The sequence below is a fragment of the Haliotis rufescens genome, unplaced genomic scaffold (genome assembly GCF_023055435.1).
Source record: "Haliotis rufescens isolate VD_foot unplaced genomic scaffold, xgHalRufe1.0.p SCAF_1, whole genome shotgun sequence".
Lineage (NCBI taxonomy): Eukaryota > Metazoa > Mollusca > Gastropoda > Lepetellida > Haliotidae > Haliotis > Haliotis rufescens.
This window is the reverse complement of record NW_025963779.1, coordinates 12705235-12729898: the sequence shown is the minus strand read 5'-3', so window position 1 is coordinate 12729898 and position 24664 is coordinate 12705235. Positions and strand designations below refer to the sequence as shown.

General features: G+C 39.7%; 1 protein-coding gene across 2 annotated transcripts; it reads left to right on the top strand.

The window, feature by feature from the left end:
- The first annotated feature begins 603 nt into the window (after window positions 1-603).
- On the top strand, window positions 604-23853 carry LOC124148093 (deleted in malignant brain tumors 1 protein-like). 2 transcript variants are annotated; one of them, XM_048385151.1, is made up of 23 exons: window positions 604-704; window positions 7510-7576; window positions 8257-8387; window positions 9456-9596; window positions 11244-11331; window positions 12497-12615; window positions 13027-13164; window positions 13681-13762; window positions 14311-14438; window positions 15065-15214; window positions 15815-15896; window positions 16174-16286; window positions 16690-16860; window positions 17091-17172; window positions 17545-17657; window positions 18302-18466; window positions 19270-19354; window positions 19522-19646; window positions 20306-20464; window positions 21501-21591; window positions 22470-22600; window positions 23191-23358; window positions 23471-23853. In XM_048385151.1, the coding sequence occupies exons 1-23, from the start codon at window positions 647-649 to the stop codon at window positions 23614-23616; spliced, it is 2733 nt and encodes a 910-aa protein (XP_048241108.1). In that variant the 5' UTR covers window positions 604-646; the 3' UTR covers window positions 23617-23853. The 2 variants fall into 2 exon arrangements, with proteins under 2 accessions (XP_048241108.1, XP_046374990.2); XM_046519034.2 differs by lacking the exons at window positions 15815-15896; window positions 16174-16286; window positions 16690-16860.
- The last annotated feature ends 811 nt before the right edge of the window (window positions 23854-24664 follow it).

Genomic DNA, 24664 nt, shown 5'->3' with positions numbered 1-24664 from the left:
GTTGGTCGGGCTTGCTGATTTGGTTGATGCATTAATCGTATCCCAATTGCGTGGATTGATGCTCGTTATATCAATCACTGGATTGTGTCCAGACTCGATTAATTACAGACCGCCAACATATAGCTAGAATATTGCTGAGTGCGGCGTTAAACAACAACAAACAAACGAAAAACAAATTTTATTACAGTCTCCAGGAATAGCCTATGTATTTTAATCCAAAGGTGTGATTATAATGTAATAATGGTGTACAGCGGGATGAGACTGAAATAAAACATCTGCCCGCCGTCATATAGCTGGAATGTTGCTGAGTGCGGCAACAAACAAACAAACAAATCTATAAAATTAATGTATCTCACGAAACAATATATGCACCTATGTTCTATACTGTTACCTTATACTTACACATACCAATATATACGGCAAAGTTGTACACTGACATCCTCGGTGTACAAGTACCAATATATACTGCTATGTTCTGTACTGACAACCTGTGTTTTCATTTGTACGAACACTCCTCGGTTTGGGATGATACGGTAAAACCTACAGCGAGGGAAAAGCCCGAGGGCTTATCCGAGCTCGAAGTTTTCCATTTTCAACCCAAGCCGAGGAGGAGTGTTTTAAATATAACGTAACTGTCACTTTGACAATGGGACGTTTTATGAATCTGGCGTTTTGTCTGCTTTACACAACAACCATAGCTAAAGGTATGACCTGTATACTGTCTATGAGTGTTGTGTGTTCTTACATTATAACATGTTATCATCATTCACATTGATATAAAGCGAAACCCCGTTGGTGCGGAAACCTCGCCTTCGGGACGATTTATAAACAGGTTTACATTTACAATGTACTTGCAATGTTGCTCTTATCCGTGATTGTCGATGATTCGTTAATCCTGTTTGTTAATCTATTTTACCCTAAAGGTAATACTGTCCAGACTCACAGGGTATCACTGTATTTGCTCAGCCTGTTTTGTTACTCTATATTGAGTTATTATAAAGTGTATAATAGAGTTGTGTTAGGAATGCAATAGCTGCATCATGCCCTCGTTATACCCTTCATGCTTGAATAGCCAGTAAACAGGTTTGTGTGATGTGACCTTGGCCGTGAGTGAATGTGTTTATCTCAACAGTGTAGACAGCAACCTTTAATTATTCTGTCATTGCACATTAGAATATGTAAATAATAACTCTTTGACTATCACAGGTCAGGAAACTGCATTTGATTGTGTAAGCAATTTCACTTTAGAATCTGTAAATGATAACTCTTTGAATATTTTGCCTGCAGTTGATTGTTTTGTTGTATGCAGATGATGCTGTCTTATTCAGTGAAGACCCTGCAGACCTACAACCATCAGTTGACAATTTGCATAGATATTATTCACGGTGGAAATTAAATGTAAACTTGTCCAAAACCAAGTTTGTCTGGAAGCGGGCCTGAACTATAATACTCAATACACCACAAAACTAAAATAATAGTTATAGCCTTTATTCCCGTAATACAACGTCACCAGAAAGTCTTTAAACTATACATTATATAATCAAAAGAAATAGAAGAAAATGCACCAACAGGAAGTGACGTCAGCAGAAGAAACGTATTTCTTCTGCTGATAGTTATTATTTTGTGGTGTGTACTAACTACTGTTTACTGAAACCTACGTTATCAACACACCACAAAATTAAAATAATAGTTAAAGCCTAAATATAGAACTACTACCAGATATTTAACAGAAAATGCATGCATTCTGCAAAATGTATATATGAAATTAACGTTTTATGTAATAGACATCATCGAAACATCATAAATGCAAACAATAAACTTCATTTTGTCAAAACATCAGTCGTGTAAGAGGCAGGGGTTTTACTGTGTACATAGTGGTCAAAGAACACTGATTTTGTCTTCCAACGACTTATGCGCATAATTGTATCTGGTTCAAACCCCATGTCTATAGCCTTAGTCGCCCCCGTCGGCCGAAAAGATTTAGCTGTATAACATCCACCTTAACCTGCAAATCTGATTGCTTCGTTTAGGATCGAACCGACTGTAGCAGCAGTTATTGCCTTGTAAGTTCGTTGTAGAAATACTGGCATATCCTGTTTGGGACTAACACCATTTCTCCGTTCTCTGTACACTTTAAGAGCTTCAACTGGGTTAACTTTTCTCTCTGATCCTGGTGGGAGATGTACCTCGAATCCTGACCTGTCAGCGTCCTTCTTTATACCATGCAACCATATGGTTGCGCTATCATCATCATGGAAAAGTACATCATCAGTTGAAAATACCACTTTTTTTCACATTGTCATTGGGATCAAACACAACGACTTTAGGGGCTATGTCCGAGGGTCTCAACATTAATGTTAAAGACAACAATACAATAACCTTTAACCTTAACAATTTAAGCTGTAGATGCAGATTGTTTGGCCATTGACGAAATAAATTGATAAACGGTTCCACAGGCATGATCTTTGACCGTTTACGGGGTTGTAGAGTATTAGATTTAATCAATGCTTTGATCATATTGACTTCGTAATCTGACTCCTCGTTCGCACATTTGAACAAGTGAGTGAGAGCAGCGACTGTTGTCTTTGTTTGAGATAATGGTCTAGATGAACTATCAGCTATTGAGCACAAAAAGTCAACTATAGTTATTTCATCACATCTCGGAAATGACCGTTCATTATCATGACACAATTGTTGTAGTTTCTGAATAGCTCCGTTGTACACTTTAAGAGTGCTTGGTGGCAGACAAAGTGGTAGTTGACTTATGGCCCTGTCTGACCAACCTTTTTGTTCTAGATTCCGTCTCCACACACTCTCCAGGCGTATAGGCGCCATTTGTGATTTCTCAAAGGTTCCACCTTTCTCGTTGAACTTAGAATTGTCCAGGAGGTCTTTGGAATTCGAATTGGGGGACAGGTCAATATCTTTCTCAATTTGTGAAACCACGGCCTGTTTCTCCACGCAGGTGCTATGATAGTCGCGATTACTTTTTCCTGGATGACCTTGTCTATGACCTTTGGTAATAGACGGAAGGGCGGATTCACAAAGTTGTTGTGAATCCCCCAGTTTGCTTGAGACAAAGCGTTCACTCCTGAACTGCCCGGGTCCCAAAATCGACTGTTGTATGTTCCCAGCTGAGCATCTGACATGGTCGCAAACCGGTCTATTGAGTGGGGTCCCCACAGTTTGTCTATGTATTGAAATAGGGCTGGATTCAGTTGCCACTCGTATAGGTCTGGGAGACGACTGAGAGCATCTGCTTCTAAATTCTTGCATCCAGCCAGGAAGCCTGCTTGAATATGAAGGTCGTACATGTGAGCCACCATCCATATTGATTTCATGATATTTGTCAGGGGCAGACTTGGACCTCCCAGTTGATTTATGTAGCATACTGCAGATATGTTGTCAGACAGAATCTTCACAACTTTTCCTTTTAAACTTGGACCAAAGGTGTGCAACGCCATGATAATGGCTAACATCTCTCTGTTGTTTGAGTGAAGTCTGCTTATCTGTGGAGGCCAGCATCCTGCTGCCTGTTTCCCGTTGCATACCGCGCCGTAACCTGTCGAACTTGCGTCGGTAACTATTTGCACTTCAGGTTGTCGAATGATTATGCTTTGTCCATTCCAGTTATCAAGAGCAGTAAACCACCACAACATATTCTCCTTAGCTGGCGAATCTAGTGTCAATTTATCGCCCCAACTATTTCTTCTACTAAGAAGTCTGTATGTATTTCTGAGCATTAGTTTCCCTGGGGCAACAGCCCGGAACATTGATACACACTGACCAGAGATGCGAGCCAACTCTCTGGCCTCAATCCTAGGTAAATCAATACAACGCCTTATGTCTTTTTTCAGTTTCCTTACCCGTGATGATGGGATTCTCAACTGAGATTCAACTCAATTCTCCGTCTGTGCACACTATTTAACCCAAATAAGACTTGGTGTTGCTTGGCTCTAAGTCAGACTTATCCCAATTGATAAAAAACCCAAGCTTTGAAAGAGTGTTCACTAACTGTTCGTTTTGTGCAGGAGTACTCATAAGTAGAATGTCATCTACATAACACACAACTCTCAATCCAAGAGATCGCAGATACGTAACAACTGGTTTGAATATTTTACAAAAATAGTATGGAGCTATTGATAAGCCAAATGGGAGAACCTTCCATCGATAAAATGTATTTTGACACTGAAACCCAAGATAATCTCTGTCATCTTGGTGTATGGGTATATGATAAAATCCGTTTTTAATGTCAAGGGTAACTAAACTATCACCTGCTTTAACACACTGTCTAACCGTTCTAATGTCCTCACATTGGTATCCCTGTTTTAAGCATGCACTGTTCAGCTCCCGTAAATCATGTAGCAATCGTAATTTCCCCCCCCCCCCCTTTTTAGGCGATACACATTTTGGTTTTCGACAGCATATCTCAATTGCTCCCGAACACGACAATGCCCGAATTTCACTTGTCACAAATTGATATTGTTTATTACTGAATTTGTGGTTAGACAGCTGAAAAGTTTGTGGTTCTTTAGTAAATGGTATTTTTAGGCCACCATAAACCCATTTACAAACATTATCTGGAGCTCCTATCTCACGCCATGCATCTTTGTGTCGTTGAATATTACCTGCCTTGAAATGTAGGGTCGTTTTTGGAAAACACATTTAAAACATCAAATGTAAAATACCTAATCGAAATGTTTTAAAGCCGAAACATACAAATATTTCTAAATGAACATAAACTAAGACACTTGCATAAAATAAAAATAAATAAAAAATAAACATAATAATAGAGAAAGAAATTAAAACATATCAGTCTAAGGGAGGTAATCCAACCTCTAACTAACACAAATGGAAATCTAGTATATACAAAACAAGGGAGACTACTTTTGTCATCTTATACGCTCTCTTGGCAATTTTCAAACGTTTAACAATTTTATACAATGTTATAAAGAATATATTTAATGTCTGACTCCAGTAAAATCAAAGTTTCTTCCTTGACCGCTGACATTTTATAACTGGAATTTGTTGCAATGTCTTTCGATATTTATTGTCCCCCTTCATTATCGCGAGTGGTAGGGATGTTTCGACCCGTGAACACGTCTTGTGAAGAATGTGCTTGTCGAAAGTTAAAGTCACCGCGTCCAAATCCACGTGATCTGAATCCTCGGCCTCTTTGTCGGAACGGAAAGCGTCCACGGTAGGATCCCCGATCTTGCTGTACTGATACTGAAGCTACGGCTGCAGCGTTTCTCAGGTCGTTTATTGTGTCTGGAGTAAAACCAGAGGTATTTCTTCTAAATGTTCTGAACAATCGTGCGGTTTCAGGGTTAACAACACCACCAACTAAAAGAGCAGCATATTCATCTTGTAGATAACGAATATTAGCTAACAGTACAACATAAAGATCCTGAATATTCTCACTGTCATTTGACTCAATGCTTTGTAATATTTTCAAACCGGTTTCAATATACCGCGCACACTTTGCTATAATAGAATAGGTTGTTTGGTCCTGGCGTTTTATTCCTCCGCGAGAATCCTGCAGTTTGTGATCGGCAGCTAGCTTGACACGTTGATAACTGTCCTTGATTACTTGAATTTCAGACTGCACATTAACTGCATTCGTCGCATGTTGTCGTGTTGTGCCGGTGGCGACTTCAGCGTTGCTAAAACCGGGACTCGGTGAACTCGACGCACCTTGGGGAGCATGTCCGCCATTTTGGGCATTCAATTCCAGAGACTGTTGTATCAATGCGTTGGTATGCTGTTGACTCCGCAATAAACATTCGAGAGTATCTTTTATATCTTTCCTGATATCATCTTGATAGCTTTTCTCAGGACAGTGTTCCTCAAAAGACATACTAAACTAGTAAAACCTACTATATTTTTGTTGCAACAGCGTAGGTCGACTCGCTGGCGACGTTGCACCAACAGGAAGTGACGTCAGCAGAAGAAACGTATTTCTTCTGCTGATAATTATTATTTTGTGGTGTGTACTAACTACTGTTCACCTTCGGCAGTCAAGCTATAGAAATTGTCGATAATTATACTTACCTTGAAAAGTTGCACAGAAACGGCAGATTTGTAGAATTATAGCAGAAAATGCAACAAAAGCTATGTTCTCATTATTGAAAAAGCACGCAATATTAATTTGCCTTTGGATTGTTTAATATCCACATTTGACACTTTGATTGACCCTATCCTAATGTACTGTTTTGAAATCTGGGCTTTTAAAAACATTTAATAAATCGAAAAGGTTCTTTTAAAATTACTTAAACTGGCAGCAGGTCTTATGATTTATGAGGAACTCCGAAGGGAACCCCTCTATATCAAAATGTACAAAGGTGTTATTCTATTCTGGCATTAAATGGCAATCTACACTATTTACAATCTACAGTTTAATCAAAATCCAAAATTAACAAATATTATTAATAAATTCATCACCCGTAACTACGTTGGCATCTCTGAAAAACGTACATGGACATCTTTTGTCAAGAAAATATTAAACAACTGTGGACTCGGTGACAACCCATCATGGCTAGCTGTGAGAGTTGAAGAAATACTGAAAGATCAGTTCCTGTAGAACTGGCACAGTTCCATTACTGAGTGTCTTAAGGGTGTATAAAATGTTTAAAGAAAATGTAACCTTTGTTTTCTTTATCTACCTGAAAACGTTTATCACCCTATCTTAAAATTAGAACTACAAACCATAACTTACCAATTGAAATTGGACGCTGGTCTGATGTCTCAAGAGTGGAACGTTTGTGTAATTTACGTAGTTCTCCGGCGGTTGGTGACAAGTTTCATAACCTATGTTACCTATTCAGATGTGAAGCGCTTCTCCAGTGGCGGTCTTTGTCCATATCTAAAGATATCTCCGAATGGACTTATATGTATATATTGAAAAAAAAGTTTTTTCCAGCATCAGAGTAAAAGATATGAAACACTTGTCGGATGAGATTCTTGTCACTTTAATCTGGTCATATTTCATTGTAACTTTTATTCACTCTATGTATATTCACAATACCCCTGTCATTTATTATATGTGAACTAATATTATAATTTGTTTCCATGTACCACCGTTGGTTTGTCTTTCTGAGAATAAACTGAACTGAACTGACCAGAACTGGACTGTTAGTCAGTATTGCGTCACAACAGGATTTAGGAAAACGATATGTGATCCGACATTTCGTCTAAACTAAAATGCTAGAAACGTTTTGTTTTGTATAATATTCCTATAATTGTTGCAGGAAATACTATGGCTACTCATGGCAACATGAAGCAAGTCACGGTTCGCGCCTCTATTCCTAATAAGCTAGGAAACATACAACATGATGCTTTCTAACACTGTTCAATGATGTTGATGTAACGATATCAGTAATATTTCAACAACCGCTGCATCTCAAACGTGGTGCATGTAGTAGTAAGCATGCATGATGATGATGATGATGATGATGATGAATTATTTTTCTTGACAAAGATATCAATCATTTGAAATCTTTTTGTCAGCCAAATGGTGTGATGAGACCTTCCTTGCAACACCCATGGACAGTCTGAAGGAACCTGTGGTTGGACGGTAAGATAGATAGCATTAGGAGCTTGGCCTTCGAGCATATTTTAATTGTTTCTTTTTTCCATTTTGGATGTATGACTCAATTATTCAGTGTTCATAGTGTGTGAGTCACTGTTTGCATACATCACATCGTCATCACCGTAGGAGGAATATAGGAGGTTGAGTGGATTTAGTTTTAGGATGTCATTATCAGGGCGAATCTGGAATTCCAACCCCCAACCAACGTATCCTGGCATGCAAGGAATGCACCTCTGCAAAGTGCTTTCCGGCGCCTGAGACAGGGCCACGAATTCTTAAGACACGTGTTCGATACGTTACATAAGTATTTCTACCCATATCTGACTTGCAAGAGTTGATTTAGTGATTTGTGCATCGTAAAATATATGGTCATATATCATTCACATTCATTGATCGTTATGCACAGACTTGAGCGCACATAAATACATAACGTCAACATCAATCAGTCTCGATTACATGCCGAAACAGATTCCTTTGGTCGTAAATAGCGAAATAGTGGTGAAACTAATATAAATAACATATGAACATATGGATCACTGCAAATGGTGATGAAAACCAGGTGTTCAAATCTACACATGTATACCGACACCTTAGAGTGTTAATACTAATTGTTGTTTGCGTTGTTAGAGGAGACTACTAACTTGATAAGTGCACTACCTTTTCAGAAGAGGGACGTGCACAATGTCAATAAAGGGTAAAGCTGCAATCGGCGCTATAATCGTGACTTTCAAGAATGTCAACTTGACGTACCACGCGACATGTGACGTCAGTAACAGCATCGCCGTACACGATGGCGGTAAGAACACTACAACGGCAATATTACGTACATATATGTGCATGTGTTTTTAATAGGTCCTACATGATAGCTTAATTAGTAAGATGATGTCCTTCAATAGTATAGTGATATCATTCAATAGTGAAGTGATATCCTTCAGTTGTCAAGTGATATGCTTCAATAGTCAAGTGACATCCTTCAATTGTCGAGTGATATCTTTCAATAGTCATGTGATATCCTTCAACAGTCAAGGGACATCTTTCAATAGTCAGATAATATCCTTCAATTGTCAAGTGATATCCTTCAGTAGTCCAGTGATATCCTCCAGTAGTCCAGTGATATCCTTCAATAATCAAGTGACATCCTTCAATTGTCGAGTGATATCTTTCAATAGTCATGTGATATCCTTCAACAGTCAAGTGACATCTTTCAATAGTCAGATAATATCCTTCAATTGTCAAGTGATATCCTTCAGTAGTCCAGTGATATCCTCCAGTAGTCCAGTGATATCCTTCAATATTTAAGTGATATCTTTCAATAGTCATGTGATATCCTTCAACAGTCAAGTGATATCCGTCAAAAGTCAAGTAATATCCTTCAATAGTCAAGTGATATCCTTCAATAGTCAAGTGACATCCTTCAATAATCAAGTGACATCCTTCAAAGGTCAGGTGATATTCAAAAATCGCAAAGTATCCTCCAATAGTCAAAGGTTATGAAGTCCATAGTACGATGATATCCTTCAGTTGTCAGATGATATCTGTCAATAATCATATGATATCATCCAATAGTCATAACCATCAGGGGAAATGGGTTATCCTAGTGGTTAAAGCGTTTGCTCGTCACGCGGAAGGCCCGGGTGACAATATAATTATGAAGCCCATTTCTGGTGTCCCTTCTTGATATTGCTGGAATATTGGTAAAAGCGGCGTAAAACCCAACTCACTTTCTCACTCACTCAGATCTATCGATAACACGAACCTTAAAGCTTCGCTCACTTCCAAATCAAATCATTTAAACATGAGGCCATGTTCGATAATAAGGGTACAAGCTCCATCATGAATGCTTTTTGGTGCCTCTTCTTTACAGATTCATCCGGCGCCATCCTCGGTTTGGTTTGTGGCAACTACACAAGCACCTTCCAAAGTTCCGGCAACGTCCTCACTCTGCGCTATCCCTCGGCTGAAGTAACGGACACAAACGCATTTGATCTAGAATATCGACAATCGGGTTTGTACGGCAATTCCTTGGATAATATGTACTATAGAAAGGTACATATACATGTACATATACATGCAATAATCACTAGTTGTCGCCCAAGGTGGCTGTAATGGGGATTGGATGTCACGAATGGCTGCTGATTATGGTTTACAAAAGCTCAAACTGTCGACTGTGACTTGTCTTCTTTCCCTTATATTACACTTCGCATAGTGTCATTATTATATAAGGGACAGTACACCCATATTCAAATTATCCGAATGACTAAGGGAAACTCTGCTCGAGCCGGAAGTATTGTGACCACCGTGTATTGTTTTCCTTTGTTTGATACAAACTGCTATTATATGACCATATACAGTACCGATATCGTATTAAGCTATATATTGAGATAAATGAGTAGACCTATCGAAGGTTCACTGTACACATAATAGGAAGTAAGAAACAACACTCACAGGGACGGTAATGCAGTAAATCCGAGTCCTAAAGTGAGCACCACTTTCGGATTCCAGTAACCGATGTTGGTAAGAAGTGACAAAATGGATGGGATGGCCAAACTGGGTGTCTTGTTTTGCGCCTCATCGTACCCTATCCGCTAGATCGCAGCTCATAATATCAATCACTGTTTGTCTGGTCACTCGATTGTTTGCCAACCGCCGTCAATTAGTTGGAATACTGGTGAGTGCGGCGTTAAACAACACACGCACAAACAAACAATTTCCAGTAGGACAATAACACAATCACAGAGGCAGTGGCGCTTCACCTTACAGTTTATAACAAAGCTCTCACGCGTTTGTTCGCCTAAAAATCACCCGTCTAGCGAATGCAAAACAAGGACAGATAAGTATGTTTTTAATAGAGCCTATTGTCTGAGACCAGAATCAGACGCAACCCCTTGGTATAGTCGGTCTTTTGCGCCGGGAGATCGAGATCAAAGCCAACTCTACGTTCTACTTGTATGTTATTAACCTTTCTGTTGTCACTGGGTAGTTAATCTACCCTTGTCTTGTCTTGTGACCGCACTGCTTCCTCGCTTTATTTCCGACATAGTAGTTAGTTCGACAATACTAGGTATATGCATTTAACTTACATGTTACAGGGGTATGTCCAATAATATGTATAATCCCTGAGGGGGCACGGCTGGCCCAGTCGTCTAAGGCCCCGCGATTCGCTGTGCAGAGTTGCGTCCCTTGGGCAGGCCAGAAACCCATGATTGTGGGTTCGAATCCCGGTTCGCCCCGATAATGTTTCTAGGTTTGTCAGCACCATACCCGTGCTCCTGGGTTTCACCGAAGTGGTAAACGTCTGATACCTGCATCACTTCGGGCTTTCCTCCCACATTAAGCTGACACGCCGCGATGTAACTGGAATACTGTTAAAAGCGGCGTTAAACCGAACTCACTCACTCACTCACTCACTATAATCCCTGAAATGTTCAGTACATAGTTTTCATGTCTGATTCACTCGGGCAATATACATAATCCCTAAATGTCAAGTATTATAATATTCCCTCAAGTTTTTTTTAGATATATTCCCTGACATTAGATCCTTCTTCATGTTATATTTAAGTATACAGCTTGATAATATTATATTATGGATGTCAAATTCTTATTTACCTGTTTGTACAATGTATATAGCTAATGTTTTTCAAATCATTTACAGACATCAGCTGTTATGGGCCTTCGGTGACCGCCGTGTCATCCACAGAGTACAGCATCTTTTCTGTCGGGTACCCTGTTGGTGTTCTGGTGTAAGTAATCAGCTTGCAACGGTCGTTCGTGAGAACCTTTCACTTCCTACTGGAGAGAGGCTGGCTACTCAGGGCATGAGCAGTGCTTGCTTCCTGACGGGCGTTTGTACCATCCAAGCCATTGAAAATGATAGACGCTCAGGTCATCCTGCTTGCCAGATGTATCCTCCTTTACAGTTGCATGAAACAATCAACAACAGAACGAGACTTGTAGCTTTAATTTAACCACTGCTGCATAAAACCTGTAGTTACCACGTCGTTCATACATTCATGTAAGCTACAGTCCGTTTGACTCCAAATGAGAACGATGTATTGCAAAATAACTCGAAATCCAGAAAAGTGTATGAAACATCAATACGGTACTTGACCATGAATACCCTGTACCCAACAAAATCTGAATTTATTTATTTTAAGACCCATGACGGATGAAGTTCTTTAAGAAACTATCATGTAATTTTGTATAGAAATGTGTACATGACACGTAGGAGGACAAACCGCGGAAGGAACAGTGCAAGCACGCATGCACTGCACGTTCTGTGGTAGGGAAAATGAGTCAAACGGACTGTATCTGTGAATCATATTTACGTGTTAGTAGAAATGAATCTCCTGTGCACAGTTAAAGCATGATCTGATAAAAAAATATGGTATCCTAAGGTATCCTAAGGTCACCTGCAAACAGCTTGTGTTTTAAGTATTTTAAAGAAGATATATTTAATTCGTTTTATGTAATCATTGACTTCTTACCTCTAAAACTGCATTATGTATAAGGCTTTTACATTAGATGACTTGCTTCAAAGTAAGAAGTAACACATCTACACACGGTGGTCACTTGACTGTGAGGGAAACATTATGGTGAGTGATTGAGATTTACATCGCATGGCCAATATTTTCAGCCATGTAGCGTTGATAACAGTAAAACAGTAACACAAATATTTAAGTTGAAGTTTAAAACAAACCACATCAAAATTTAAACACATAATTACTCAAGAAGTTAGGGTGTATGAATTAATACAAGGCCATAGACCAACATCAAACAAAGCTAGACCATCTTATGGGGATCATGGTGAAATTACTACTGATGTATTAACTTGAATAAGTAAATGAATAAGTAAATAAATGGCTGTGGTCTCTCGTTCATATTTTCTAAATTATCATTCTTCTACAGATCGCGCTCGTGCTATTGGTTTGTGAGGGCACCCGAAGGTCAGCGAGTTCGTGTCTCCATAGAAACCGCTGGTGATGTCATCAGCACGTGTCAAGACGTCAACATCAGATTTGGAAACTGTAATGATTTTTCAGTATTTGTACATAATCAAGTTTCTAAACGAAAAATATAGAATGGCAAATTCTCTCACACATGGTGACTCTTAAATGGCGCTAAAGTAACAACCGAATTGATATTCCCTCTATTGATGAAGTGAACGTTTTTTTCGCATTTTAAGCATACTCCATTTATCCGGGCTTGTCGGCTTTCCCTTTTCGCGAACACCTGGTGCCATTACTTGTTTTCAGGGATCCATTCATATTATTTCCCGCGCTTTTTTTTTTATCGTTTTCGCTATACTCATGACTGTTTTTTCCATGGCATTGACGTTTTATATACAATGTATATTTGTTTTGAGGCAATGGTAAGCTTTTTGGAAAAAAAGTGCTTCTGAGCAATGATGATGTAACCTTTTCCATTTTATGCTACAGCTTACAGGTACTTGAAGAATGGGTATGTTTGGTGCCCTGGGAAGACCAATGTCTATCAAAGTTGGGGGTTCATGGCATTACTGCGGTTGAAGATACCACCGGGTTTGAGTATACGTGCCAAGTATAGAGCCCTCGAAGGTTCGCCATACACTGATACTTTAGCCTTAAATCAGTCTTGCTTGACAACGGTATAAGGATCTGTAACAAAACGTCGCTTTTTACAGTATTTAAAAAGTTGTTATCCATAAGATTGTGTCTACCCTGTACTTTAGCATTTCTAACAAATCTGTACATCACTGTGATGCGCCCTTCACATATGATTTGCTGCATTTATACCTTCATGTAATCATCGAGCTATGCAAATGGTTAGGAGATGTGACAGCGTTGTGCTTTCCGGCGTGGACAGTGTTTCAGTTTATCCGCCATGTAGCCAGCTTCATGCGAGAGGAGGGCCCGAAGTGATGAAGGTCGGGGACGTGTACCATTGTGATGAAACCAATGATCACGGGTATGGTGCTGACAAACCAAGAAACATAATCAAGGCGGATATTGGATTCGAACCTACGACCGTAGTTTTCTGGGAAGCCTAAAGGGCGACATTCTGCAAAGCAATTGTAGGCCACCCATTAAACGATTTAAATGATTTCTTTTCAGGGTCTACATGTCGTGGTGATTTCCGGGCAACACAAGAGGAACAATTCCTTATGACACCGGGATACCCAAATCCTTTTCCAAGGTACCGCTTCACCGTTTACCTGTACACGATGCAAAGGATTGATAAACGTCTGATATTTGCAATCTTTGATCAGCTTCTCCCTTATTGCATTTAAGTTACCTTTTCAGTTGAACTCAATTCAACACAAACACAGCCTTGCTAAGTTTAGGGTAACAGCAATCAAGACAGTGCAATGTTTACTATGTTAATTGTTAGTTTTGTTACAAACGTTTTCTTAAGTTGTTGTACTGCTGACGTGACCTAGAATCTATTGTGATGTTTTAAGACCACGCGTTACTTGAGGTCTTCCAACCTACTGGTATGACTATTCTTTATCAAGCGAGTTTACTAATTGTGTAACTTTTCAATCCAAACAACGTAGATATACAAGGCAAATAAGTGATAATCTGCATGTATATTTCATGTATCTATAGGTAAATTGTTTGATAGGCATTGCTTAGAAGTTGACGGATGGCAAAATAGACATAATTTATCTATACCGAAAAGTCGCCTTTACAGTAAAATATAGAAGTGGTTATCCATAAATTGTGTCTACTTGGTATCCATAGTTACCTTGAATGTCGATGGGAGATAAAATCCCCTGACCCCACCAGTGGCAGTATCCGGATAGATGTCCTAGAAATGGAGCTCGTGGAGACGGATGGGTGTTCGTCAGATGTCATCAGGATTTATGATGGTAATCGTTGTCTGAAACCGACAGTTGTAAACCACATGATCAGCATTTCTATTTGCGAAAAACATATATTTGACTATGTAAGGAAATTTATTATTCATTTTGCATGTCACTATATGTAACTTTATATATAGATGAAGGTTGTACCCCGTGGGGCGTCTGGGTTAAAATTACCGCCCCCCCCCCCCCCCACCCCCCCCCCCCCCCCCCCCCACCCCCCCTTGCTTGTCGTAAGAGGCAACGCTATGGGCTGGTGGTCAGATTCGGTGACTTGGTCCTCGCCTTCATGAGACGTTGCTCATTATATGCATCACTGGATTATGTGGTCCAGACTTGATTATTTACAGGCCGCCATCATATAGCTGGAGCATGTCCGTGCTCGGCGGTAAACAACAAATAAGCTAAAGGCTACATATTTACTGAGTTATTATATGATCTATTATATTCTATGTACAAAACGTACTATCATCACTAACACTTGGTTTTATGGGCAGTTGTTGGTGACAAAGAATGTACTTTCTCACTCGTTTGTTGCCACCACGTTCTCACGACCACGTAAAACATAGTTATATATATACTTTATTTGGAACTTTTCCTTCAAAATGCAATGACTATCCTTTGTGTTTTAGGGAAATCAAGATACAATAGGCTTGTTGCAACAGCTTGTCGAGGACCTGCAACATTCTATGTGTATGGACATTCAGCAATGGTCCAGTTCAAATCATTGAGAGATCGTAATACTAAATCAGGTTTTAAGCTGAAGTATTACTATACCAGAGGTATGTTATACCGAGTAAGGGTACTGTTGTTTGTTTTAGCTTTGTCCTTTCTCCCAGACCCATAACAGATACTTACTTTATCCTGGCACACTCTTCTTATTTTGGTAAACTTGGCGAAGTAGAAAAACAACTTTAACAAGTTATTCCATGAGTATTATCCTAGACTTTCACTGCGATGCATGTGACGAGGCTTAGCAAATCATAGCAAGAAATATGTTGGTATATACTGAACCAAACAAAGTTAGATATTAAGGATACAGAATATCCCCCAAAATATCGAGGCCTAGCATTTTTTCAGTATATATACTGTGCGATCAAGATATAAAACCCGAGGACTTCATCAACAAAAATCCCAGGCTGCCCCCTAGGACGCTGTCACATGGTTGACAAAGAAAACGCCAATCTAATGAACTCGATCAGTTAAGTAAGAAATTTAGATTCAGCCCATGACGTTTATTCTTGTTTATATTATATTCTAATTAAAAAACAACAACAACATTGTTGTGAAAGATATTATTACTGAGAGGATATGCATGTACCTTGTATCAGTGTCGTCATTCATCAGTTAGTTGTACATATTAATTCTTGATCTGCCTCCAGCTGAGCCATGCGGGGGAAGTCTCGTTGCCACCTCTACAACGCAGAATGTTACATCACCAGGATACCCCGCCAACTATCCCAAGTAGGTAACCATGAATTAGTGCACTGTGTTTATGTTCTGCGGCCCTTGAATTGACACATTCATGTATGGCAATACCGTGCGTGTACGTCCTGATTGTGGGTCTGGCATCATTCACTTTGCTCAAGATCCATTCAAGAATGTATTCAAATCTCACAAGTCAGCCGCATGATCAAGTTGAGCTATGCCTCCAACTGAAGGTCATATACTTCAGAGACTCCCCCATCCTCATCCACACCCAAAATATGTATACATTGTTGATTGATTGATTGTGTTTCAGCTCCGTGGAATGTGTCTGGGCCATTTCGGCCGACAACCCAAAAAGCAAAGTCCGGGTAACGTTTCTGGAGGCAGTGCTGCTTGACGCAATGGATGTGGTGAGAGTATATGATGGTATGCATCTTTATACTTGTACATAATACGTTGTGACGTAGGACCAAACCGACATCACCATAACTGTAAATAAGCTTGAGCAGATTGGGTTATTCTGATCTCTTATTGTCATCTATTAGTACAATTACCTGTTATTAATAAACCTGTGAACCTATTACCACATTTTTTTAATTAATTTATTCTTATGTAATGACACCTTGATCATTGGAACACAGCTCCGTGACGACGTTTTATATTCTAAAATGTTTGGGTACATGTTTGATCGATTATAATGAGTTTTTCGGACCCCTCAGGAGGAACTATCGTAGTTAATTTTACAGAGAAATATCAGTCGTGTTCCCTTCATCAACGTTGCCATTATGACGAACATATATTCATTATTCCTATTTCTTCACACTGTTAGGCAACTCTACCTCCGGCTACTTACTGGGACAAGTGTCTGGAACGAACAAACCCTCCTTCACCAGTCAAGAGGCGTCACTTAGCTTGGTGTTTATAACTAACGAAAGGGGACAGACGTATATTCCTGAACTTGCTAAATCAGGATTTGTATTTGGATACGTGGAAATACAGGGTAAATCGAATAAAGATACATATGTATCGTATACATTTAAATAATGATCACTGGTTTGTCTGGTCCAGTCTCGACTATTTACAGACCGCCTTCATGTAGCTGGAATACAGTAAAGTGTGCCGTTAAACAAACAACATGAAAAGTATTGAAGAAAAGCCTTCAGTGTGTGAATCAGCATTTCTCATAGGACATCAAATAGTTGTACATATTAATTCTTGATCTGCCTCCAGCTGAACCATGCGGGGGAAGTCTCGTTGCCACCTCTACAACGCAGAATGTTACATCACCAGGATACCCCGCCAACTACCCCAAGTAGGTAACCATGAATTAGTGCACTGTATTTATGTTCAGCAGTAAACGGGTTATCAACCTTGATGAATGGTGGCAGTGTGCTTCATGTTCTACTGTTCGTTGGTCCGCCGTGATTCCCCCTCAGACGGTTCCTGTAGTTGGGCATGATAGACAGTCATTGACAGTCAGAGACCATATAGTTCAGAGAGTCACCAATCCAAGTGATTGGATGACCATAACAGCTTCGCGGAATGTTGAATGTTGTGTGTCAATATTGTACATACACATGTAAAATTCACATTGTTCTATATTCAAAGACCACATACTTTGAGTGTCCCCTCATCACCACTACGTAAACATGTCTACATTCATGATTGGTTGATTGTGTTTCAGCCCCTTGGAATGTGTCTGGACCATTTCGGCCGACAGCCCAGAAAACAAAGTCAGAGTAACGTTTCTGGAAGCAGGTCTACTTGACGGTACAGATGTTGTGAGAGTGTATGATGGTATGTGCACTTGGTACATAATAAGTTATGGCGAACTTCCAAACAGACATGTACATTATTGAAAACAAACTTGTGTGTGTGTGTGTATGGATGTTTTTATGAATAATTATTGTGTCGACTCTTCGCTGGGTATTGTGAATACATCAATGTATGGTATTCCTATATTAAACAACGTACTTGTGTCACTACCTGCATATTGTTGATTTACAACCATTGGTAGAATTCAACAAACATTCTTTATGTAAATACTGTCAAATTGGTCATTATCCGTCTTGTCCTGCTGCTTGTTTCTGGACCAAATTTGGTTAAACTGTTCAATAAAATGAACTCCACATGGTAACGTCAGCAAAACTAATAATAACGCACTTAAACAAAGTAGACACCATGCTTAAACTTCAACACCGTAATGGTTCCCTGTGGTGACTGGCGAATATAAATGATGTTCCACAATGACAACTATTTCTCCATGTTGATGTGCATATACCGATGAATACACTTATTTGGTCCACCGTATTTTGCTCGTTTCCGTGTTTTTTAGATCCTTGGTAGAGAATCCCCCTCCTCTGAGGAAATAAACCATAACCATCATGAGGATTCTGACAAACATCCAATGCTTCGTGGTGACTGTATTATTATTATGACAGGTGACGCTACATCCGGCTACTTACTGGGGCAAGTGTCTGGAAACAATGGAAATCCCACCTTCACTGGTCAAGAGGCGTCTCTTACCTTGGTATTTACAGCTACAGACAATGGACAGAAGCCTAGTACTCAAGTAGGATTTGTGTTTGGATACGTGGAAACACAGGGTAAATCATTAAATACATCTTTGGTTACGAAACTTAAGGACGATTAAGGTGAATTAATGAATATTAACGTTAATTGGCGACAACGGTACGTGCCGTGACCAAGAAACATTGGACTATTTGTTATCTAACATCCAGAGCCTATATCACGAGGTAAAGTGTTGTGAATTTGATAATACTCTGTACCGATACATGATTTCACTGCTATTAACAATTAATTAAAAGTGTAAATAATGCTAGTTATGATGAAAAAAATACTTCTACTCATACCGATTGTGTGATATCGAGAGAATCAAGTTCATATTAAAAATAAACCGACCCTCGCAACAGCTCTTGGTACATCTGGTGTGTTGTCCATTGCGTCAACCCACGTGTCCTGGATCTTGTTCTGGGGGAGTAGGGGTAGGCCACTTACATTAATTCACTTACATTAATCTTTTTTTTTTTTTAAACTTTCCTTTAAGTCCCCTAATCCCCTAAAGCTATACCCCTTTCATTTCTACTACCTCTACTCCAGACCTTAATTTCTCCTTTAGGTGAGTTCATAATGCCAGACAGGTAAATGCCGCGTGTTGTTTTAACTAATTGTAGGGGAACTGGGTTGCAGGGGAAATGGGATGTAGGGGTTTTGGGAGATAACCCTGTGAAATACTGTTCAGAACAGCGTAAAAAACACTCACTCACTCAGCGGGATACATCACTCCAGTATAAGCAATTTGATAATGATACATATAAGCTTCAGTTCTACCAATGATAATCTAAGAGATAAATGATACATATATTGATTCAGTATGTTTGAATTACAGTCACGCCACTCTTGCAACGTTCAATTGAAGCTCAGCTTGAAGAAACCGTTTTGATGTCACCCAGATTCCCGGGAGGAAAAGTGAAGTAAGGGAACATAACAATTGTCAGTTTTAGCATCCCCAAGAGGTTAACATCGCGTGATTTGAATAATATATGTTTAATATGTTTAAATCTAATTTACATAACATACTTATTAACGTATGTAGTTGTTTTAATTTATACAATGTCAATACGGCGGCCATTTTCTTCAGAGACATAAACGCTACCTGGACAGTGCGTTCTAAATGGGACAGCTACGAGGTACTGTTATCATTCCTTGAGGTTGATGTTGGTGACGTCAGCGACTGTAACAACAACTACATTTCAGTGTATCAAGGTAGGTGTGACAGTGACAAATCGGATGACTAAGTCTGCAGGAAGACAAAACGCACGAAAATAAACACATAGGCTATATTCACCTTATTTTGAGGAAGAAAGATACAAATCTAAACAATATGGACACATTTCATTGATGCTGAAAGCCCCTGCACACTGGTCAAATGCCAAAGTTTTCTTTCGTTATGTTCGTCAGGGAAATCAATTCATAAAATTATACCTTGGAAAATACACTAATCTTGGATTTCAAACAAGTGACGCTTCACGATATTTAGCCAAACAGCTCTGAACTGTAATAAGATTGAAAACCGATAATATCTTCATCAGCTGGTTCGCTAGTGTCAGAGTCGACAGATATAAATAGTGGTGCCAGGTGCCCCCTTGGGGCCATCGCGAAATCCAGTAGTAATATCCCCCATGTAGTAAAAGTGAAAGAACGAAATGGCATATAAACGCGTCTGTTAATGATAGAATAGACGATTATCAGACAGCTGAAACGATGATGTGATCGATGAAAAATTATGTGATTGCTGAAAAGATAGTGTGATCGCTGAAAAGTCTAACCCGTCGATAATTAGGTTTATTTGCGCGAGGTCTCGGTTTTCTTGTATTCTCGGTTCATATGTCATAAGTTTAACAATTATGACATTTATATTACAGGATATTCATCATCTGGTCAGATTTCAAAGATCTGTGATAACGAAACAGGTACATTCCTCAGCCGAGACAGAGAACTCTCCGTGGTCTTCAGGACAGACAGCAAACTGGCTAGACGAGGGTTTAAAGCTGAATATAAAATGTCGAAATTTGGAACCTTTGGTAAGTGGGAAATAAGTTTCGGGAGGTGTTAAGTAATAAGAACGTAACTGTCATGTAAACTGTCAGGGAGAGGCCCCGAGAAGTTTAATAACCCGAGATCGTATTTAGGAAGGTGAATGCTTAAAAGTTCTGAAGAATGGAAACCTCGGAGCTTGGAAACTTAATAAAACGACCCCGCATTCCGTTATCCGTATCCCATAATAATATATTCCCACTAAGACCAATATAATATTGGCTACGAAACCTCCATTGAGATCTACATGTAAACTATGGCAGGAACGAGACACATTCGAGTCCTACAACACCTCTTTGGGATCCAAACATTCTTTATGCTTGCAAGGTTGTGACCTATTGTCCATGCAGTACATATTATTCTTGGCATGGCGTTGAAACAGTCAAGTAGATAATGCTGAAGAGAAACTCGGCCCACTCAGCTTCATATCGCGGTGTTGAGTTCAGTGAAAAAGCCCCGGAAATATTTTGGACAGGTGAAAACAGTGAGAACACTGATGACATGGTAATAGCACCCTTGACCGAGTGAAGTACATGCATGTCTGAATCTCCCCCTAGCATTACACGATACAGAAACGTCACATGGGGGTACGGATATCATGGTGTTGTCTTCCTTTGTTGTGCCAGTTTCCAGTGACCATAGGTTCAAATCTCAGAAGTGCCGCGTCTATGATCTGTGGTTTGTATCCACTATATACTAGTTCTCTATGGTCGTGATATTAATAAACTATTGTCAAATTCAGAATTAAACCTAGTCCAATTTTTCACTCTGTGTCGAATATGTTACAGATCCAATTTGACATTCATAATGCTTTACTCATATGTTCCAAAAATAGACTGGAGACGTTAAAAATGTTCAACTGTATCCAAACCTCAAATTCTAATGTTGAAAATTCTTAAGTATTCTGACAGGCAGATTGTTTCTTTTTGATAAACCATAACATGATTAGTCCTTGAACAACATACATGTATTCCAATACAGGATTTCCCCCTCTTATCCATGCAATATTTGTGTTATTTGCAGCCGGTTGTTTTGGTTTCCCGAATGAAGTGCGTGTTTATCCCAACACTAAGGGGAATCTAGAATCGCCATTGTATCCCAACAAATACCCAAAGTAAGCAATCAAGGTTTATATGGTGGATTGTTTGATCCACTGCTTTGATTAGATTATATACCGACGCACATTGCACCTTAACATACACAACTAAAACGTTAACACTGGTTCAACACTGTTATCGACTGTTATCTTCGTTGACATGCACTCTTACAAGACAATTTCTTTTCTTGATTTGCGAACTTTCGTGGTCGATATGCATAGTCTGAGAGGGTAATTTATTCATACCACAGTTTTAAACGTACTATATCTGTTTATTTTAACTGATGGCTAAATTGCGTACCATCACCAGCAGCTGAAGGGATGGTTTCAATCGTAAATCCCGAACCGTGATGGTAGCAGAAGTATCGTAAGTCCCCACGGTCCCCACGGTCCCAAGTATGGTGGCCTAATTTTGGCTGCTGGGGATATATAAGCCCGTTTTAATAATGTAGTGTTATGTACAGTGATGTATTTTTATGGTTCCATGTTAGTTTTAAATATCAATCTGTGATGAATCTAGTTATTTCACTGTCCGTTGTTGACAGGACTTCACACTTAAAAAATATTTATTATGTATAACCTTTGAAGGTCACAATTTGGTTGAAATACTGCCGATGTTACTTTAAATTTTAATTCACCAACTCACTCCCTCAGAGCTTATAAAACTTGTCAAAATATTGTCTCGAACATGCAATTGAAAATACAGGTATATATCAGCGTTAGAAATTGGCACTAGTCCTATAGTCGATGCCAAACTGCCCAATAGGACTCGTAGAAATTTGCACTTTTTAATGGTTTTGCTATGTGTTGTCTAATGGGCTTAAACTGTTAGCTTCTGTCGCTGATATATTGACACCGTTTGTTCTACACCTAACGTGGTATGTTCTCTCCGACAGCTTGATGAACTGTTCCACCCTATTGAAGTCTATCTTTGACGACCACTACATCCAGCTGGAGGTGACAGACATGAACATGCCCCACCCCGAGGACACGGGCTGCACCAGAGACTTTGTGGAGTTCTTTGATGGTGAGAACATGATCTTTCACTCGATTCTTCACGTAACCGACAGCGTGGATTGTTGCTCATGCTATGAATTACTAACCTGGTTTGCATTGCGAAGATGATTTACACCCGAAGGAATCTGTTTCTGCGGATAATCGACACAGGTTAATCTCTGGCGTTGACATCATATATTTACAGTACAGAGTGTGTCATGGAGCTTCCCAACTTTGAATGTGTTTCCATGTGTGAATAACATAACCATAAGCAGAACCTTATTTGGTCATACTGCTCCAGCCGCCTCCGTGGTCTAGTGGTAGAGCGTCTGCCCGGTCACGTCGACGTCATACTAATAGACGTTAAAAGATGGTACTTGTTGTCACCCTCCCGCACGCTAAACACTAAGGGGATAAAACAAAGACTGGTCGGCTCTGATTTGGGTATTCATCTTAAACTTCGGCATGGTATTTCATTGGACTAGAACTGTAAAATCGGCATTAGTCCGGTCTAGTCCGCCGCGGTGTAAGTGCAATAATCTGATGAACATGATTTCAAAATGTTATTGAGTTAGCGTTCACGTATCAACAATAAAAAATACAAATGTCACTATGATTCAGGTCCGAGTTCTGCTTCGCCAAGTCTGGGTCGAGCCTGTGGCCAAACAAAGTTAACAGTTACGTCAAAACATGCTGGCCAAGACGTGCTGGTCATGTTTATCTCTGACTCGAATAAAGGTGGCAACGGGTATATGATCAAATACTCAGCTGTAAAAGAAGTTGGTCAAGGTATGTGTACCCAATACTGGTATTTCTCAGATGTGTTATGACATATGTTATTCCTCAGACTGAACATATGATGTTCTCAACTATCTAATACATCGGCCTTGTGCATTTTCAGATACTGAATCTTCAACTCCAGTTGGCCTCACACTTGGTATCATCGTTGGTTGCCTTGCTTTGATCCTACTGGTTGGCATCGTTGTCATCATAAGGAGAAGGTCAATGAGGAAGTGGTCACTGGAACAACGTGAAATACACCGTTAGTCTCATCATGGAAAATGAAGGCTATTTGGAACTATTTATATCTCCAAAGCTAAACAGCGTGGTCACTATCCCCTGCTCGTGGGGCACATTTGAATTTTGGAATTCATATAGAAGTGAATATACATGGAGAAAGGGAGGGTAACTCCAGACAAATACGGCATTAAAGTCTTGACTGGAACGTTGTGTAAATGGCCTGACTGCAATCACTTAAAGATTATTAAATCCACTGCGAGCAAGCGCCACAAAATTGTGGTTTGTGTTTACATCTCAATTAGGTAATTATGGTAACGGTTCTCAGATAACCCTGTGTTGATCTTTTTGTATAAAGTCCAACAAAGCATAACAATGTCAGTAGTACGTTGATATGGGTATAAAGTTCCTTAGAAAATATATTTAGAAAAATTATGGATATATACTGAACCGCAAAAGAAACGTCAACATGGATATATATGAGAAACCTTATTTGTCCAAACACTGTAAACATACTTTGAGACATATTAAAAAGATGAAACTTGGCAAAACTGATCATCAAGGTTGAAATGAAAGTTTTGTTCTTGAAGTGAAACCCAAAACTAGTCTCTGACAAAATGGCATCACAAGTCAGAATCTCGTGTGTCCGCCATGTGCATTGATGACTGCCATGCAACGTCGATACATGGAATGGATGAGGCGGTTGGTGAAGGCCATAGGCACTTGAGCCCACACTCTGAGGAACGCGTGACGCAGTTCAGCTGCAGTTGTCGGCCTTGGACGGACGTCATTCAGCCATCTGTGAATCTCGTCCCAAAGGAGCTCAATGGGATTTAAATCGGGACTGAGGGCAGGCCATTGCATGGTTCTGATGCCATTCTGCTGGAGGAAGTCTCTTGTTGCTCTTGTCAATCGTCGACGTAATGTGTCCGCACTAATGTGTCGCTGGTGTGTCCCCATGGCCTGTCGAGCAGTTTCCGCAGCAGTAACAAAGCGATCTTGAAGATGCTGTCGCACAATCTGACGATTCTGACGTCGGGTGGTCTGGTGCCGTTGCTGGAGCCTGTATATGGTCCTT

Excerpts from the sequence above, each read along its gene's own strand:
- LOC124148093 (XM_048385151.1), top strand. The coding sequence starts at position 647 with ATGGGACGTTTTATGAATCTGGCGTTTTGTCTGCTTTACACAACAACC. Across the intron at positions 11,332-12,496 it reads TACCCTGTTGGTGTTCTGGT|ATCGCGCTCGTGCTATTGGT; the intron begins GTAAGTAATCAG and ends ATTCTTCTACAG. Across the intron at positions 14,439-15,064 it reads TGTCATCAGGATTTATGATG|GGAAATCAAGATACAATAGG; the intron begins GTAATCGTTGTC and ends TTTGTGTTTTAG.